The 17,980-nt window shown below is 43.5% G+C and overlaps 3 protein-coding genes and 1 non-coding gene across 6 annotated transcripts; 3 read left to right on the top strand and 1 right to left on the bottom strand.

The window, feature by feature from the left end:
* The first annotated feature begins 5,827 nt into the window (after positions 1–5,827).
* On the top strand, positions 5,828–7,572 carry LOC135600724 (cytochrome P450 CYP94D108-like). The gene has a single exon (XM_065094156.1). The coding sequence runs from the start codon at positions 5,917–5,919 to the stop codon at positions 7,414–7,416; it is 1,500 nt and encodes a 499-aa protein (XP_064950228.1). The 5' UTR covers positions 5,828–5,916; the 3' UTR covers positions 7,417–7,572.
* Positions 7,573–8,455: 883 nt separating this feature from the next.
* On the top strand, positions 8,456–8,529 carry TRNAE-UUC (transfer RNA glutamic acid (anticodon UUC)). Its single transcript has one exon. It is a non-coding gene; the product is annotated as a tRNA-Glu (tRNA).
* Positions 8,530–8,653: 124 nt separating this feature from the next.
* On the top strand, positions 8,654–9,753 carry LOC135600708 (transcription termination factor MTEF1, chloroplastic-like). Its single transcript, XM_065094155.1, has one exon. The coding sequence runs from the start codon at positions 8,734–8,736 to the stop codon at positions 9,556–9,558; it is 825 nt and encodes a 274-aa protein (XP_064950227.1). The 5' UTR covers positions 8,654–8,733; the 3' UTR covers positions 9,559–9,753.
* Positions 9,754–10,162: 409 nt separating this feature from the next.
* LOC135600672 (uncharacterized) lies at positions 10,163–16,753 on the bottom strand. 3 transcript variants are annotated; one of them, XM_065094151.1, is made up of 8 exons: positions 16,208–16,753; positions 15,603–15,955; positions 14,624–14,712; positions 14,437–14,541; positions 13,564–14,355; positions 12,430–12,652; positions 11,239–11,346; positions 10,163–10,899 (listed from the first exon to the last, which is right to left on the bottom strand). In XM_065094151.1, exons 2-8 carry the CDS (start codon positions 15,901–15,903, stop codon positions 10,523–10,525), a joined length of 1,995 nt encoding a protein of 664 aa, XP_064950223.1. In that variant the 5' UTR covers positions 15,904–15,955; positions 16,208–16,753; the 3' UTR covers positions 10,163–10,522. The 3 variants fall into 3 exon arrangements, with proteins under 3 accessions (XP_064950223.1, XP_064950226.1, XP_064950225.1); XM_065094154.1 differs by lacking the exon at positions 11,239–11,346 and having other exon boundaries at positions 16,208–16,750; XM_065094153.1 differs by lacking the exon at positions 11,239–11,346 and having other exon boundaries at positions 15,603–16,750.
* Between the last annotated feature and the right edge of the window lie 1,227 nt (positions 16,754–17,980).

Here is a 17,980-nt window from a genome sequence, read left to right as displayed (position 1 = left end):
GTGCGACCCGAGTAGGAACTGAACTTGGGGGCCAAGTGACTAAGCTCGGTTCCAGTTTCGATGCCAACGAGTCGTAAGTTGGGAGCGAACTGGAGCGAGCCAAGCAAGAATTGAACCTGGGGACCGAGTGACTGAGCTCAGTTCTGGTTTCGGTGTCGGTGGGTCGCAAGTCAGGAGCGAACTAGAGTGACCCGGGTAGGAATTGAACTTGGGGGCCGAGAGACTGAGCTCGGTTCCGGTTTTGATGTCGACAGGTCGCAAGTTGGGAGCAAACTAGAGCGACTAGGGTAGGAACTAAACCTGGGGCTAAGTGATTGAGCTCGGTTCCGATTTCGGTGCCGGTAGGTCACAAGTCGGGAGCGAACTGGAGCGACCCGGGCAGGAACTGAACCTGGGGGCCGAGTGACTAAGCTCGGTTCCGGTTTTGGTGCCGGCGGGTCGCAAGTCGGGAGCGAACTAGAGTGACCCAGGTAGGAACTAAACCTGGGGGTTGAGTGATTGAGATCGGTTTCGATTTCGATGCCGGTGGATCACACGTTGGGAGCGAACTTGAGCAACCCAGGCAGGAACTGAATCTGGGGGCCGAGTGATTGAGATCGGTTTCAGTTTCGATGCCGGCGGGTCTCACGTCAGAGGACAAGATCGAGTAAGTAAATGCTGCTACCAAGGAAGCTAAGGAGAATAGAATCGGTGCAAACCCTACAACGTGATGGCAGAGGCCATGCATGAGAGTTGCAATCTGTCTATCCATCGACCAAAAGGAGCTGCTTAGAGAATACAGATGTGTTAAAGCAGGGGGTCGAAAGGGGCGAGGAAGCGACGACTAGTCCAGAGGGACATAGCTACCCAAAATCAAGCATCAGTTAGAATGGAGGTGAACGCGGAGGAGTGCCATAGAGACATATCTACTGATTGTGAAGAAAAGGGATATAGATGCGAGGCAATGGATAGTAGAGCCATGGGCATGGCAACGCCATGGTACCACAGAGGCGGGACTTTCGCGAAAGTCATTGATCCCTTGCTCTCATGGAGAGAGAGCACTTGCTCATGAAAGGGGCTGAGGAGGTGAAGCATGCAGAGGCACACTCCAAGTACTGAGATAAGGCCGAAGGGCAGAGGCTAAGGAACTTTGTAAGATCGGTGTCAACGAGCTTCTTATCAAGATAGCCTGAAAGTGAAGGACTTCGGGAATGAAGTAGGCAGTACGTGGTGCTGTACCTTTGCTACTCAGTGGAGTATGCGGCTAGGTTGATGGAGAAGATGGTACAATCCCAGAGGCGACCAAAACTATTAAAGACTTACTCTAAGTTGGGGTGAAAACTTCCTGTATTTCAGAAGTTCGATGGCATTGAGAAGGTGAATCACAGTAGCTAACTCAATGCAAGGAGTGCAAACACTTCAAGTGCTTCAAAAGTGTGAGCAAAGAGTAGGCGAAGGCTAGTAACCAGCTCGATGCATGGAGTATAACCTCGAGGAGGCGGGCGAAGTCAATTAACCTTTACCTTCTCAACTCTTAAGAGAATGGGCGAAACCGAGTACCCCAATTCTCTTATCTATCCAGCAGAGAAGCTCTGCACAGGTTCAAAGACCCTTCAAAGATAATGGAAGACAATAGTTGTCAAATCCTCACCAACGATGATTAGTACTACTGAGAGTAGATTGTCTGCTTCATTTCCCAATGAAATGCCAATCGGAAGCGGAAGTGATGCGAACCTACTTGGAAGTAACAACTAAGTGAAAGAAGAGTCAATCGATAAATTTTGTGGATGAAGGACCTAAAACTTCAGAAGTTTGCGAGGTGATTCTCGTTAAAGCTCCAACAAGCATCCACCCAATTCAAGCAGCATGAGGCATTTGAGAGACTGGCGTATTGTAAGGATGGTCTGTTCCTTCATCTAGAAGATCCATAGAAACCAATAAGGATCAACAAAACTCAGTCAACCCCACACTAGAGTTAGAGTCATTGGTAAGTTGAAGCAGCATGACGGATCAAAGGTTCGACTACTCAAAAATAGCAGCGGAGAGCAACTGGGAGTCAAGAGGCGCATTGCAGCTGGAGCAGAAGATTGAAGACTCAACAAAGGCGAGGAGTTGTAGTATCGGCAAATGCTTCAATGAGGACGTCGAAGGAATAAGTGGGGGAGAATGTCACAGACAAACTTTAAAACAGGATGGTTGATGTAATGCTTATGTATGTCCGTGTCTTTTGGTATATTCATTACTTTGTACAACATGTAGAGAGATGACCGAAGGCTTAATAGTCCCATTTTAGTTGAGTTTGTTGGCCGCTTTAGGCTTGTAAATAAAGATTGTGTCATGTGGACACTTGTGAGAGATTTTTTATCTATAATGGACCATTTTGACCATTTGATGTGTAACTGTTCAGAGCTTGTAAAGTATGTTTATAATTTGCATTGTCTATGAAGTGTTTTCAGAAATGTTTGCTTGTGGATCTTGAGTGAGGCATTCTCTCTAACCCGTTTTCTCTTTTGTAGGTCCTAAGGGACCATGGGAGGCTTCAGGGAGGCTGACCTTTGAGGACGGACACGCAAGGGTGCCGCACGACTTAGGCAAAACCAGCTAAGTCTGTGATAGTCGTATGTCTCCAATGTAGGCAACCTGAAGTTAAGGGGCACCGGCTTGTCCTGTATTTCCTGAGTGAAAGGGGACCCGCCTGAGCCGCCTTCATTGGACTTGCTCCATGATTTTCGAAACTCGTGTTGGAACGCATCCTGGCGTTGGTTGACCCGGGACAACTGAGCCCTGAGCGAGTCGTCTACCGAGTTGGATGATACAGTGTCAGGCTCGAAGTGGGGTAATGTGACTTAGCAGGGTGCGGGTATATTCTGCCCGGGTGGACCTCTCGGGTCCGTCGCTTGCTCTCGGGCTTCTCCGATCCTGACTTGCTCCTCGCTCGGCCTCTGCCAAGTTGGGTTTGTCGGGGGAGTTACTAACCGCATGATCTGACGAATGAGCGGAGTGAGCGTTTGCATCATGCCTACCATGGCCTGCACTTGCTTGGGCAGGCCGAGGATCCTGTGGTGAGCCTAGGAGGTGACAACCCCGGGTCGTTGAACAGACGCCAGTAGCGATTTGGCGTCGAGGCCGGGATCCCCCGGTGCAGGGAGGGCTTGACTTTCAGGTTCGATGGAAGGGAGGTCGGTCAGTGGTTCTCCCCCAGGAAGAGCTCCCGCTAGATGCTCCTACGACATGACCCTCCTTCTAGCGTCAAAATGTTAGCGAACAAATATACCGTGGCTGATGAGTCAGCACGACTAGGTCCGCGGGTCGATATCGGGAGCTTCCTGCGAAGTGAGCTGGATGATGAGGTGGCCGCGCCCTCAGGAAGGAGTGTAGGTTTGCGTTGGTCGGGATCCGAGCTAATTGACTACTCTCCTTTGTGCGGTGGATGGCATCCCCTGGGTTGAGACACTCGCCGCTCGCGGGTGGTTGTTCGCCTGCAAAAACGACCCTCGCTGGGTGATCCCCGACTGTGGCCCCTTCGACGAGCAAGTCAGGAATAGGATTGATTGTTTTACTTTTTCCCTAGCCGGAGGCCAAACGGGGGCTTTATACCATTGCCCGAGGGTCGGTTCTGCTGATCGGCCGTCGTCTCGGAGCGTGCGAAGTAGCGTCAAACGGCACCACCCCGAGCTCTCAGGACGAGACAGGCAGAAGAGCTTCCTGGTACGGTTCTGACTTGGCGTGTGCTTCTGACCTGACGTGTGGCGTGTCTTGGGCCCAAAATAGGCCGTATCATTTACTAGACATTTGTGAGATGAATTTTGGGGGTAGATTATATTGGAATCTTGATCGTAGGAATTAGATGTGTCGAACTGTAATTTTGATCCATTCTTCCCATTTAAGTTCTTGTTTACTAGAAATTTGTGGGATGGATTTTGGTGTTGATTATCTTGGAATCTTGATCGCAGGAATTAGATGTATCGAACTGTAATTTTGATCCATTCTTCCTATTTAAGTTATTGTTTCCTGGAAATTTGGGAGATGAATTTTGGGGTTGATTATCTTGGAATCATGATCGTTGGAATCATGAATTTTGACAAATGCGACTAGATTGACAATGAGGAATTAAAGATTGATATTGTCGCAGTCGAATTGTAAGAAAACCATTAGCATTAAAGATCGTGGGCGATTTCTGGAGTTGCTTTTAGGGTGGGGAACAAACAGAATCATGAATTCCGAAATTAATTTATTTGCATTTGTCATGAATAAAATGAATTTAGGAATAAAAGACGTGTATTGCTGTAGAAATATTTCTTTGTGGAAATTACAGAAAGAAAGAGAGAGAACAGTCTTTTTGTTATTGCTATAAGAAGAAATGAAAACCATTGGTGTTCCATATTTGGAGTGAGTCCTTTGCCATGGCAAAGATATCAAGAATAGATCAGCGTGTAATGGGACTGATGTATGACTATTGTTATCACAACTCGCTAATAGTGAGTTACTTTTATAAGTGGATGGGACCAGATGACACATCATGGGGAAGAGGGTAGAGGGTAGAGGGTAGAGTCGAAAACAAGAATTTTTCGTCCTTTAGAAAAAGTAGATCACGTCAACAAATAGTTAATGCTTTTTTCTTGATAATCAATTACATTTTATTCAATATAAAATTAATATATATATATATATATGTATATGTATATATATATATATATAGTACAATTTGGTGACGAGATGATCTACTTTTTGTAAATTAATCAATTCATTTCACATCTGAATTGTTGTGCTTGAGAGACGAGAGGTGAAGAGAAGGAAAGAACTCTCAGCGTTCTTGCACGCACGGTCATCCGTAAAGGAGTTTTCCTTTGCGTAATAAAGAAAATGCCACTTGTACGCTCGCGGATATACGGTCAAGATTCGTGATGAGAGTAATAATTGCGATAAGACTCACGTGACGTTAGCTGCACCAGGTGACGCATCATGCCTCTGTCGACTTGATGAGGCACCCGGTCAACGCGGACCGGAATGCCTACTGAGGTACATTAACACCCGGCCCAGGCTCGATCCCCCACGTCACGCCAACGGTAATGTCAGACGCTACCAGAAGTATGATCCTAGTCCCTGCAGACAGGCATATCATGCAGCGATAATTCTCACTGTAAAAACCCTCGCACGCCGAGAAGAAAAGAGGGGTGCACGAGAAGTAGAGACAACTGGGCTAAAGAAGAGCGAACCCCCCACGATCACTCACTAACTTGATCGTCGGAGGGGTTGGGCCGAGCTCCCCGACCCGACCTTTGTGCAGGTGCGAAGCCGAAGGTCCCTACTGAACGCGCAGGCAGGGAGTTCTTGCCCGGAGGGAATAGCGATCTCATCCCAATCGGAACACCGTGATCGACCACCTTAGCAGTCGGGAGGAGCATCACAGAAAGATCTCCGTCATCCGGATCCGAATCGAGTCACGTTGGTCTCGAGACCACGACTTAAGGTTGTTTACACTAATAGTTCGCTTGCTTGCGACACCCCAAACGAGTCGTTCCAGCAGCACCCTAGCGCGGTGGGCTATATATATATATAGTTTAATCACAGGTGTCACTGGCTGCTTTTAGATTTGGTGAACTGGCAGAAGTTTTGTTAGTAAGCTATTTCCCGCGCAGTTTGTAGGGGATTCAGATGCTACCAAAACTACGCGCCGAAACAGGCCTGATGTCGGTCGTGAAACCTCCACGTGTCGTTGACCACCGTCAAGGTTGAACAGGAACGACGCGGAGACGGTGAACCCAACCGAAGCAAGAAACCCACCGCCACACCCCCCCCGCCCCCCGCGTGACACGCGGCATCGTGTGGCTAAGCGGGCGCACTGAGACACCTTCTTGACGAAGGAAGTGTTCTCGGGATTCTTCGATTTATTCTGCGATCTTGAAGGCGTCCAAACCCAGATCTGAAGACACCATAATGGAAATGGACGGCCTCCTTGTGCTCTGTCCCACTCTGATCATCTTCCTTCTCGCCTTGCTGACCTTCTTCCTCCGGAGGTTCTTCTCAGCCCCTTTCTCCTCGAAGAGCAAGAATTCGACGACGATAAGCTTCTCGGAGATCGTCAAGAACGGCCATCGATTCGTGGAGTGGACGGCGGAGCTAATCCTCGCCAGCCCCACCAACACCATCGTCCTCCCGACCTCCGTCATCACCGGGAACCCCAAGAACGTGGAGCACGTTCTCAAGGCCAACTTCCACAACTACCCCAAGGGCCACAACCAGACCTCCGTCCTCGCCGACCTCCTCGGCGGCGGCATCTTCAACACCGACGGCGACCACTGGCGCCTCCAGCGCAAGACCGCCAGCCTCGAGTTCAACACCAAGACCATCCGCTCCTTCATCCTCGGGAACGTCCACCTCGAGGTCGCCGACCGCCTCATCCCGCGCCTCGCTCGCGCAGCTGCCAACGACGAGGTGGTCGACCTCCAGGACCTCCTCGACCGCCTCGCCTTCGACAACGTCTGCAAGGTCGCGTTCGACGTCGACCCCGCCCGGCTCGCCGGCGACGACTCATGCGACGAGTTCTTCCGCGCCTTCGAGTCCGCGACCGCTATATGCATCAGCCGTTTCCGGCAGCCGCGGCTGTTGTGGAGGCTCCGTAGAGCGCTCAACCTGGGGTCGGAGAGGCAGCTCAAAAGAGACGTCTCCGTCATCGACGACTTCGCGATGAGGGTGGTCAGGGAGCGGAAGGCCCGGACGGCGGAGGAGATCAGGAACAGCAGCGACCTCCTCTCGCGGTTCATCGCCGAGGACGACGACTTCTCGGACGAGTTCCTCCGGGACATCGTCGCAAGCTTCGTGCTGGCCGGGCGGGACACGACGTCATCCGCCATGGCGTGGCTCTTCTGGCTCGTCTCCACGCGGCCGGCGGTGGAGCAGAGGATCCTGGCCGAGATCGGCGCCGTGCGGACGCGGCACGGAAACCGGGCGGGGACGCTGACGCTGGACGAGCTGAGAGAGATGGACTACCTGCACGCGGCGGTGTCGGAGTCGCTGCGGCTGTACCCGCCAGTGGTGCTACAGCCGCGGCGGGCGGAGGCGGACGATGTGCTGCCGGACGGGACGGCGGTGCGGGCAGGGATGTCGGTGACGTACAACACGTACGCTATGGGAAGGATGGAGGGGATATGGGGCGCCGATTGGGGGGAGTTTAAGCCGGAGCGGTGGCTGGACAAGGAGGGGGCTTTCCGACCGGTGAGCCCGTTCCGGTTCGTGGTGTTCCACGCGGGGCCGAGGACGTGCCTGGGGAAGGAGATGGCGTACACGCAGATGAAGGCGGTGGTGGCGAGCGTGATGGAGAGGTTCGAGATGGAGGTGATGGACAAAGGACGAGAGAGGGAGGTGGAATTCTCGATGCTGCTGAGGATGAAAGGTGGATTGGTGGTGCGGGTGAGGAAAAGGGAGCTCCAACAGTAATTGGGAGGTACGTGGTTTTATTGATTCCGTAGTCCGTATACTGACTGCTCTACGTTATGTCATAGTGTTTTACGTCTGTTATATCGTATTGAATGTTACGTCAAAGGTGAAAAAAGGCCGCGTTCGAGAATAATACACTCTTTCCTTGGAAAACAACGATCCTGATTGATTCAGACAACCAACCCTTTCGAACTTAGAAATACACCAATATTCTATTACATGCAATCTTTAAAATGGATATTACAAGAGAACCATACGTAAATAAACAAAATTACCAATCTCAAGGATCACTTGATAACACCATACAACTAAAACATTCGAAAATTTACTTTTGAACAAAAACTCCAATAGAACATTACAAATCAAAGCACAACATTTTTTGAGTCTATAGCAAATAAACGACTCAACAAAAAAAAAAAAAAAAAAAAATCTTTTACGGTCGTGCACGTTTGATGGCCACATATAATATAATTCTTTTCGCCTTTAGTTATAAATTCTCCATTACATCTAAAATTCATCACAACCCACTTATGTTCTATGAAACACATTGGATCATTAAAATCATTAGATTGACAAAGGTTAACTGATATCCAAACTGGATCTGAGAAAATCCTTGCCTCATTTTTTCTCTGCCAACGGAAGAATCTATTGCAGTACTAGAGACCCTAAACTTCACATAATCATTTCTTCTCCAGAGAACACTAAAACTACCTGATAAGATCGATAGAGGTGACGAAAGGTCAAGAAAACCTAAGACAGCTCAAATCCAAATTACATGATAGGAGAAGAGATCCTTAACATAAACATGAACACTCAATGATAAGAACAGCATATGATGGCTTGACTCATAACATCAAAATTTATAACATAAAAAAATATCTTCGATTATTTTTAAATAATCTTATTATAATTATATTATTAATTAATAATTATAATCAGAATCTAATTAAATTTATAATATATCTTTATAATTAAAATAATATCATATCAGTAGTTCATCATCGCACTTAAATTATAAATCAGTCACTCTATTACCAATTCCATTGTCGTCTAGTCCGGTTAGGATACCTGGCTTTCACCCAGGCGACCCGGGTTCAAATCCCGGCAATGGAAGCTCTTTTTAGATTTCATCATCGCATTTAAAGAGCACACTCTTTATTTCTATATACATTACTTTTCCTACTAAATGGAATTTTATAAATATTTATTTTCAGTTTTCATATCTATAATTCAGAATTTCGAAGAAACTTATATTTCCACTCTATAAAAACACATTTCTGCATCAAAAGTTTCCGGGGATAACCGCACACACGAACTATGCCCATCGCACTTTGTTCTATCCGTCTTCCAATCCTTTCTTCGAGTCAAATCCCGCACCGCAATCACAAACCACCCTCAGTCTCTTCTCCGTCGCCTCCCCTCGTCATCCGCTTCCGGACCTCCCGCCGCCAGAACCTGCGATACCTTAAATCCCTCGGCATCACCGCCACCTCCCCCGAGTCCATCGCCTGGACCCTCGCCGTCGTCGAATTCCTCAAGTCCAAGGGCTTCTCCGACCGCCACTTTCCCCGGCTCTCCTCCGCCAGCCCCACAATTTTCTCCTCCGCCGACGTTAACCGCACCCTCGCCCCCGTTTTCGCCTTCCTCGTCGCCGAGCTCTCCGCTGACCCCGACCAGGCTCGGGACCTCATCCTCCGGTGCCCTGACCTCCTGATGGCCAGCGTCGACTACCGCCTCCGGCCGACGCTTCTCTTCCTTCAGGAGCTCGGCCTCAGAAGCCTCAGCTCGCCGACCAATCTCAACGCCCACCTCCTCAACACCCCCGTCGAGAAGCTGGCTTCCAAGATCCGGTTTTTGGAGGGATTGGGGCTCTCCCACCAGGAAGCGTCCAAGGTCTGCGCCCGATGCCCAGCGATCTTTGGCTACAGCGTGGAGAACAACCTGAGGCCCAAGGTCGAATACCTGGTGCGCGAGATGGGCAGGTCGATGGAAGAGGTGAACAAGTTCCCGCAGTACTTTGCCTTCAGCATGGAGAAGAAGATAAGGCCGAGGCATTTGCATCTGAAGGAGAGAGGGGTTCGGATTCCATTGCAGCGGATGCTGCTGTGGAGCGACCACCGATTCTACAGGAAATGGAAGTGAGGCACACAGAACCAGAACACGTTGTGTTCGATCGGTTGGCAAACAAGCTGCGACTTGCAACCGGGCTTGTACACGATCCACGCGTAAACGACCAAATACATTGCAAAAGATGTTCCATAAAGTAATGTACTTAAGTATTGTTTGTATTGCAAAACATAATGTTGTTATCAGTCAAAGCAAAAGTGTTGTCGACTACTGATCACTGCAAAGTCATGGTTGTTGCTGTTTCCATGAATAACCAGATAAAGCCAATGGTGGGAACGGCCGTATCGAGTCTAATCACTCGAGATTTTGTTGGCAGATGGGTGCAACAAAAAAGGGCCTTCAAACCATCAACACTTTCAATTTAGCAAATTAACCAATGAGGGTTGCAGGAAGAAAGCATTCGACAAAGCATTAAGACAGCAGCAATCTAATGAACAAACAGCAATAGGGACAAGAGAACAAGCATTTCTTGGATTAATGCCATAACATAAGCTTGAAGAACGAGCCAAACAATATTAACAGAACAATGGGAGCAGGAGGATATCAGAGAGTGTGCATTGTTCTAACTCAAAGGAGGAGAAGAAAAGAAAAGAGAAACAAACTACTTGGAAGCTTTCACTGAAATTGAAACAAACTCGCTATTCCTAAGTCTGTTCCAAATCATACATGACACCATAAAACTATTCATGAAGCAGCCAAGACATGACAAGTAGCAAAGTTTGAGCAGAGCTCAAAATGCACCTGCTGTCTGCTGGATTCATATGATTTTGACCTAACTGCTAATTGACAATGTCCAGGAGTCACATTGATGATACAAAGCTAACAGAGTCTTCAGTCAGTCACCCTGGGGCTGCCTAGTCAAATTGAAGTTAAGTCGCCCACCCCCGCCCCCAAAGTCGGGAAATCATTCTATATACTACTTATATATCTATGTACAGAAAACCTGAAAGCCAACCTTGATGGAGCTACAAATGCCAAGCTAACTTTCGGCGTCGCCAATACCTGTTCCAACACCACAGCCATCCTGAGCATTTTCCTCCCTGTGGCGCTTCCTTGGATTAGATTGACTCTCATTGTCAAGTTGCACAGAATTCCTACAACTCAAACTAGCTTCTGCCTGCTTATCCTCAACCAAATTAGGCTGTGCAGTGATGAATTCCTGATCTGACATCACTGAGCTGCCAGATTCTGCCCCCTTGATAATGACAGAGCAGGAAGCAAGCTTTGTTCGGGGGCTAAATGAAGAGGCTGCCGATAAGATATCAGGCTTAGCATTGATATCGACCCATTGATCACCCACCCAATCTTTAGATATCCTTAGCCTTTTCAGTTCGCAAATTAAGAAGATGTCTTCACCTGTGAGATCATAAGAAACATTTAGAAAATAACAGTCATTAACCTTGGAATCTGATTCATTAGTGAAGAAAGAAAAATGATGCCTAAAAACTGTAAAAATTAACTGCAGTATAAGGGGAAGCTAGTTGTTACTCAAAAATGCAGAAATTTCCTTACTACAACAATCTTGTATGACAGATAGTAGTCCTAACTCCTATTATGAGTAGCTTGGAATAAGTTTTTTCCACTTTTCTTTGATTCCTTTAAATATACCAATGACAGATTTTACGAAAATTTTAAAAGGATCATCATTTTTGTAACAAGCTTGAATAAAAAATGGCCATCAGTTGAATAACTTGCCGGCAGCCTGTTGAGTGCTAAAAGAAATCCATCCCTTGAGATCTAAGTCAATCGACCAACAGAAGTATCCACCTTTGAGCAATGTTTTTGAGCTTCCACTTGTATATGCTGATTACATATGTAGTCGAATAATATTTTAAATGAAATGATAAAGATCAGCTCCATCAGGAAATTCGAAAAAAAGCAAGAAAGAGAATAAAAGGAGTCATTTAACCGAACTTTCAAATGAAAGCATTCGTTTGTACAAAAATAAAAAGAAAACTTAGCTTGAAACATTATGTTGTTTGGTAAATTCTTCAACTAAAATTATAAGCGTTAAGCATGATTAATCTTAGTAAATAGGAAAATCATCTAATAACTCAACCAACAATTACTTAACATCAATATGCAATTTCACTTCTAGTTAACGATATTTCATTTGTTGTCTTCCTATTAAAGAACTTGACATAAACCAGAAAGCTTTTAAGATTCTAGTCTCTTCGGAACAATCTATTGCAGGCCCTGATGTCATCATAAACATATTCAATCTTCTAGATGTCCATTGCTGCTTAATTAAAATACCATTCTGTGAAAAACTGAACAAGAATGAGTGCCTAATTTGTATATTAATATTCATTTTCCTTCAAACAGTAATTAAAGTCTATTGATCACTGTACCATTTCAGATGTCAATAGATTAAATTATTCACGTAAACAATTCAGATAGTACAGTATTAAGGGTTTTGTAGGATCATTGGTTCTGTGAAGCAAGCATGGTTCTGTATACAGATGCACCACTTGGGAAGAATATTCACATAACAAATTGCTCCAGAGCATGTGCACTGAAAAAACACTTGAGATGAGCTTTGCAAAAGGATGCAGAATGAATCAAGGGTACAAGTTGTAGCAAACAGGAAGTTCCTATCCATTAAAAAATACATAATATTAACTAATTATCTAGTTTGAGGAACGAACAGCCCATTCAACCATCTATTATTTTCCTGGTCACTGCCCCTTCTCTAAAATTTCTTGTGACTAATTTTCTTCCATATAACCAATGACGCGTATTGAATAATCCCAAAAATCATCTGTAGGTGTTATCAATATGAATTTTTTTTAAAAATGCATGGTTCCATCAAGAGATCAAACCATAAACACCAAAATTAGTAGTCAAGAACATGGAATACAGCAATACAAAGAATTGAGGAAGTACCTGGCAAGTATACTTGCACATTATCATCTCTACTGTTTGCCAGCTCAACAATAATTCCCTCCCACCAGCCATCATTCCATTGTACATCCACTGCCATTCCCTTTTTAAGATCAATGTTGTTAAGCAAATAAATACATTTAGGACATGGACGAATTGTTAGACGGCCTGAGCATCTCATGCCCAATCTATCAGGAGCTGCTGTTCTGAAGGCAGGAACCCATTCCTACAACATAACAACACACATGTAACAGCAAAGCAAAGTGTCAAAAATCGAATATTTGTTTTACTTAATATGTTATGCATGCAACATAATCTTCTTGTTAGAAAAACAAATAGTTTCCTTAAAGACATTTTAGTGATGAGGATCACATAGGCCTACTTTGTCTGCTAACCAGAGCACAAAAGGTGGTAGGAATTTGAACATCAGCATGAATGAGCCACATCCTCAATAAAATCAATCCTTAATGCTGTTTCACAACATGAATGAGTTCCTCTCACATTGTTGATGAGCCATCTTTCTGATACCTCGACAATGACTAACCGACCCACATGGGGTCATCGACCTTTGTACAATGGAGCAAATATATTAAAGGGGTGGCACATTTATTCTCCTCTTTGAGAAAATGAAATTATGGAAGGAACTAAATGCACAAAGAGGAGAGTAATGAACCACCCCCTAAACTGTCCTTTGCCTACAATGTAATAATTGACCTACAAGTTCCCAAAATCAGGCACACTCTGACTTAAACATCGAAAGAACATTCCATTGAACCCATTCTCAATGCCTCTGTTCCTTTTGCAAGTCTGACCTCCAAGATCTAGGTCAATAATCGAAGCTACCAAATTCCAACATGGTGCTTGCTTAGCAAAAGGATGAGAGCAAGGCTGAATCCAACCTTCTATGTCAGCTGGATGACCAAAAAATGTTTCATCAACCAGCATAACTAAAAAAAGCATAGACTTATTGATCTTACAACATAAAGTTGAACTATATCTACCTTTGAATTCTAAAATGCAATTACTGATTATAATGACGAACAATGATACAGCTATAACAAATAATTTCTAATTAAAAGCAAGATAATATAATTTACTTGGATTTATATGAAGGATTTCTCAGATAGAAGCTCATACCTCCAAATTCCCATACCCATCGACATTTTGCACATCGTCATACTGGACTTTTAACTTCTTAAGTGATAATCTTAAAACAGTGCACTTAAACCAGCAGCCCCTGATACCACTATCCTGGCAAAGAAGCTCTATTTTCTCTCCGACTTCAAAAGGTGGCATAAGCCAATTATGAGGCCCAACAAACTTCATTGACAGAGGCCTTCTCACAAGTAAATCATATTCCAAATTCTGATAAGCTGGTTGGCAAGTTGTTATATGGCCTAAAAGGCCAGATATTTCAGTCCCAAAATGTTGTGCCAGAAATTTCTCCTGTACCTTAACAAATCGAGTTCTCCTGTGACCAACATGTTCTTTGATCGGACTGTAGCCAATTTCCGCTTCTCCTTTTCCAGACTCATCACAAATACCCAAGCGGGAAAGAATTGCTTGATTAAAATAACCACGCAACGTTCTTAGATCAAAGAGTTTGAATTTATTTTTAATGTACTGCCGAAAGCATAAACGAACTCCTGCTGCAGATGAAAGGGAATCCAAGCATTTCTCATAATGTTCAGGAGTCAAAACAGCAGCTATGTCATCCACACATTCTGCACTAATGACCTGAGAGAAAGGTGTTATGAAAACTTCACTGGGATGTGGAGCAGGTGCAGGTATCGCACAAGCAAATTCCTGATTCTGATGAAACCATCGTACTTTGACCTTCTTTTCCCCTTTTTTATTCTCATACATATCTTCCAAGTAAGCAAGATAACGATTTTCCTCCTCAGACATCACAAGGACAAAAGAGTGGACCTACCAAACAAATATTATTATTTTACACCAAACCATAAAGGTATGCATATGGAAACATGGAAGTAGTGATGTTGTGCTTACAATCACTGTTGTTCCATTTCGACAAAAAGCTTGGTAATGCCGGAGCTGCTTCCCACAAGTCCAGGAAGCACCAGACCAAATGATGTCAGATCTGTTGCTGTCATCCTAAGATAGAACAATAACAATACTTTACAATAAATCAAACAGCACAAATCTTGCTAGAAAATTTTTAGAAGAAACTAATTACCATGTTTTCAACCAAGTGGTCTCCAGTATCACCACATCTATTAATTTCCATCTCAACACCCAAATCATGTTTCATGCATTTTGGCAACTCTGGTGTGACACAAGTTATTAAAAGTCAGTTTCTGACCAATATAGCTGGCATAATCAAATTGCACAAACCTATCAGAAAGATTTCATGGGTATAGTTATCCAGAAAAATCAAAGAAGAAAAACCTTAAAATACATTTAATTGATACTTACAGTGACAAAAAAAAAGATAGTATAATCAGATTGATAATAGTTATCAGAAGGATTTCCTTCATATTGTTATCATGTATGCAAAATACAGAACTAAACCTTCTGCCGATTAAACTTTGGTTGCAAAGTGTTCAATACTTGAGAATAGACCTTTGTGTAAGATATTTGTGCATATATCATGTTTCGCATGCCCATATTTTAGCACAACAAAAAATAATCTAACAATATTATTTTCACCATCATGTCTGGTTATCGCTAATCAGCATATAACAATTTTTCGACAGCTAACTTCACAATTCCTCAGGTGTAAAATTATTGTAATAAACTACGAACAAAAATAACATGTTCCATCTACATTTTATTCTCCGCTAAGAAAGAATCCTTGTATCTTTGATAACATAAAAGAAGAAAAGCATAAATCATCAGCCATCAGTTAAATACTGAAGGGTGTTACAATTACACAATTTAAAGCAAATAACAATCTTTATGCGTTTTGAGCATCAGCTTCACAAACCACTGGAACAGTCATACAATACGAGAAACAAAAATTGCAATAAAACAAAATCCACACTCCTACGATGCAGGCTAGACAGCTATATACTGAAGGAACAGTCATAAGTCAATATTCCTGCCCATGAATAAATTCTAGAAGATGAAAGCAGACATGGTAGATTGTACAAAACCCATCATCTACAGACATAATCATGAAAAATGAACTTCCAATGACAAAGTAAGAGTAGTACTCGAAATATGTGAATCACAGGCTTTGGCTGGAAGGAACGAAGCAAGCCAATCTACAACCTCTCTTCTCGATCTCCATTTGAGGGAGGACAACCCTAACTTGTTGGACCCGTAAACCTGGCAGAACTTCTCTGACACGACATACAGCATGTGCCGGAGACTCCGTTCGGTGCCGACGACGGCTAGATGGGAGTCTCCAGAAGCGTCCTCAAGGTAGTAATGAACAATCCGGCGCCCACGCTCCTGTGATATGAACTGCTCGCTCCATTTCACAAAATCAGGACCATCTCCTGACATCGTCATGGATCCGACTACCAACACAAGTCAAGGTAGCACTCCAAACAGCAAAGATGACCTATGCACAGGAAGTTCACCAAGCTTGGCCATCACAGAACTTAGGGCTTCACAGAACAAGGGAAAAATCCAACAAAATAGGGGCAAAAACTTGGGAAATCTCACGTTGCCGACTTCCCTAGAAAAAGAAAAATCGTCTTCCCTAGAAGAGGACTGCGGTTCCAAAAGCTCGGTGAGGAGGTCTTTCGCGAGGGAAACACCAAAATCGAAGAACAAGAGGGACAAATGGACAAGAGAACCCCAAAGGCGTCACCTTTATCAGAGGAACGGGGCCGGGATCACCCGCTTGAACCGAAAAGGGTTTAGGTTCAGCAAGAATCGCTCCATGATCCTACAGTCCAGCACACCAGAGGCGCGGTCACCTTCCGACCCCGGCCAAAGCTTGGGGAAGAGGCAAGGCGAAGACAAGCCAAGGCAGGACTCGTCTCAGGCAGGGAAGAAAGCAGGGAAAGAAGCGGCGGAACGGTCGGCGGGCAAAGGAGGAGGGTTACGGCGGCGAGAAGAACCGAAGAAAAGAAACGGGGCGACCGAAGGAGCGCGATCGGTACCGTGAGAGGAATGGGAAGGGGGCTTCGTCGGGGTCGGGTTGGGAAGAAGGAGAGAGAGAGAGAGAGAGAGGATGAATCCGTGAAGCTGTAGCAGTTCACAGGCACAAAGGGAGCAGACGGAGACGGTGATGGTAATGATGATGACGACGAACAGCTCTCTCTATCCCTCTCTCTCACAGAGAGGGGTTGGCTGAGGTGGTGGGTGAGAGGTGTGAAACGGGCAATGGGGAAATAGCTGCCATTGGCATCCCACAGCAAAAAGGGAATCTTCATGATGAATGGGGAGCTACAATTTGTTGGTCTGCTGAAGTCCAATAGACACTAAGGTAGAAATTAATTTGTCCTCCTAATCACATCCCAATTGTCCATTTTATATGAGTTTTAAGTCTAATGATCCACAAGTTTGTGATTTCCCCAAAAGAAACCTAACTAACATTCTATAGCTTGTGATGATAATTCGTGTTGAAAAATACGTTGAATTACGATAATGAAAATTTACTAGTATTATTAAAAAATATAATACATTATAAAAATATTATAAATATAATTTTTTTTATTAAAATGTATATAAAAATATTATATTATAATATTTTTATATTAATAAAAATCTTATAATAAAATATAAAAATATTATGATTAGATTGATTCATCCTATCAATCGGGCTATAAAAAATGGTATTCCAATTAATAGACAAAAAAATGATTATTATTAAAAAAAATAAAATGAGAAATGCTTCTTGAGAAATTTTTTTAAGAAAAAGAGTTTAATCTTTACAAAAATATTATATTATAATATTTTTAATATTAATAAAAATCTTATAACATAGTATAAATAACTAGATTGATTCATGCTATCGATTGGGCTATAAAAAATGGTATTCCAGATAATAGACAAAAAAATTGATCATTATTAAAAAAATTAAAATGAGAAATGGTTCGTGAGAAATTTTTTTTAAGAAAAAGAGTTTAATATTTACAAAAAATATTATATTATAATTATTTTTAATATTAATAAAAATCTTATAACATAGTATAAATAACTAGATTGATTCATCCTATCGATCGGTCTATAAAAAAGGGTATTCCAGGTAATAGATTAAAAAAAAAAATCATTATTAGAAAATTTTAAAATGAGAAATGTTTCGTGAGAAATAATTTTTTAAGAAAAAGAGTTTAATCTTTACAAAAATAGGTTGATATCTGCTAGGGTGGCTAAGAACAATGTCATACATGTCACTGCCAATCCTGCTTTATTAGGTTTTTTTTGGGGCATATATATATATATATATATATATATATATATATATATATATATATATATATATATATATATATATATAACATGATAAAAGTGTGCATGCAAATGTCAACTTTGTAGCAATGTTACCAGTATGGTAGTAGTGCAGTTGAGTGGCTTTCAAGAGGATGGAGGAAACATTGGACCACAAAATAGACAAAGACCAACTCAATTTAGATCC

This window comes from Musa acuminata, chromosome BXJ1-2, assembly GCF_036884655.1.
Source record: "Musa acuminata AAA Group cultivar baxijiao chromosome BXJ1-2, Cavendish_Baxijiao_AAA, whole genome shotgun sequence".
NCBI classification, from domain to species: domain Eukaryota; kingdom Viridiplantae; phylum Streptophyta; class Magnoliopsida; order Zingiberales; family Musaceae; genus Musa; species Musa acuminata.
This window is presented reverse-complemented; position numbering and strand designations above follow the sequence as displayed.

Excerpts from the sequence above, each read along its gene's own strand:
- LOC135600724 (XM_065094156.1), top strand. The coding sequence starts at position 5,917 with ATGGAAATGGACGGCCTCCTTGTGCTCTGTCCCACTCTGATCATCTTC.
- LOC135600708 (XM_065094155.1), top strand. The coding sequence starts at position 8,734 with ATGCCCATCGCACTTTGTTCTATCCGTCTTCCAATCCTTTCTTCGAGT.
- LOC135600672 (XM_065094151.1), bottom strand. The coding sequence starts at position 15,903 with ATGACGATGTCAGGAGATGGTCCTGATTTTGTGAAATGGAGCGAGCAG. Across the intron at positions 12,653-13,563 it reads ATGGGTATGGGAATTTGGAG|GAATGGGTTCCTGCCTTCAG; the intron begins GTATGAGCTTCT and ends GTTATGTTGTAG. Across the intron at positions 11,347-12,429 it reads TGTGCAAGTATACTTGCCAG|CATATACAAGTGGAAGCTCA; the intron begins GTACTTCCTCAA and ends ATATGTAATCAG.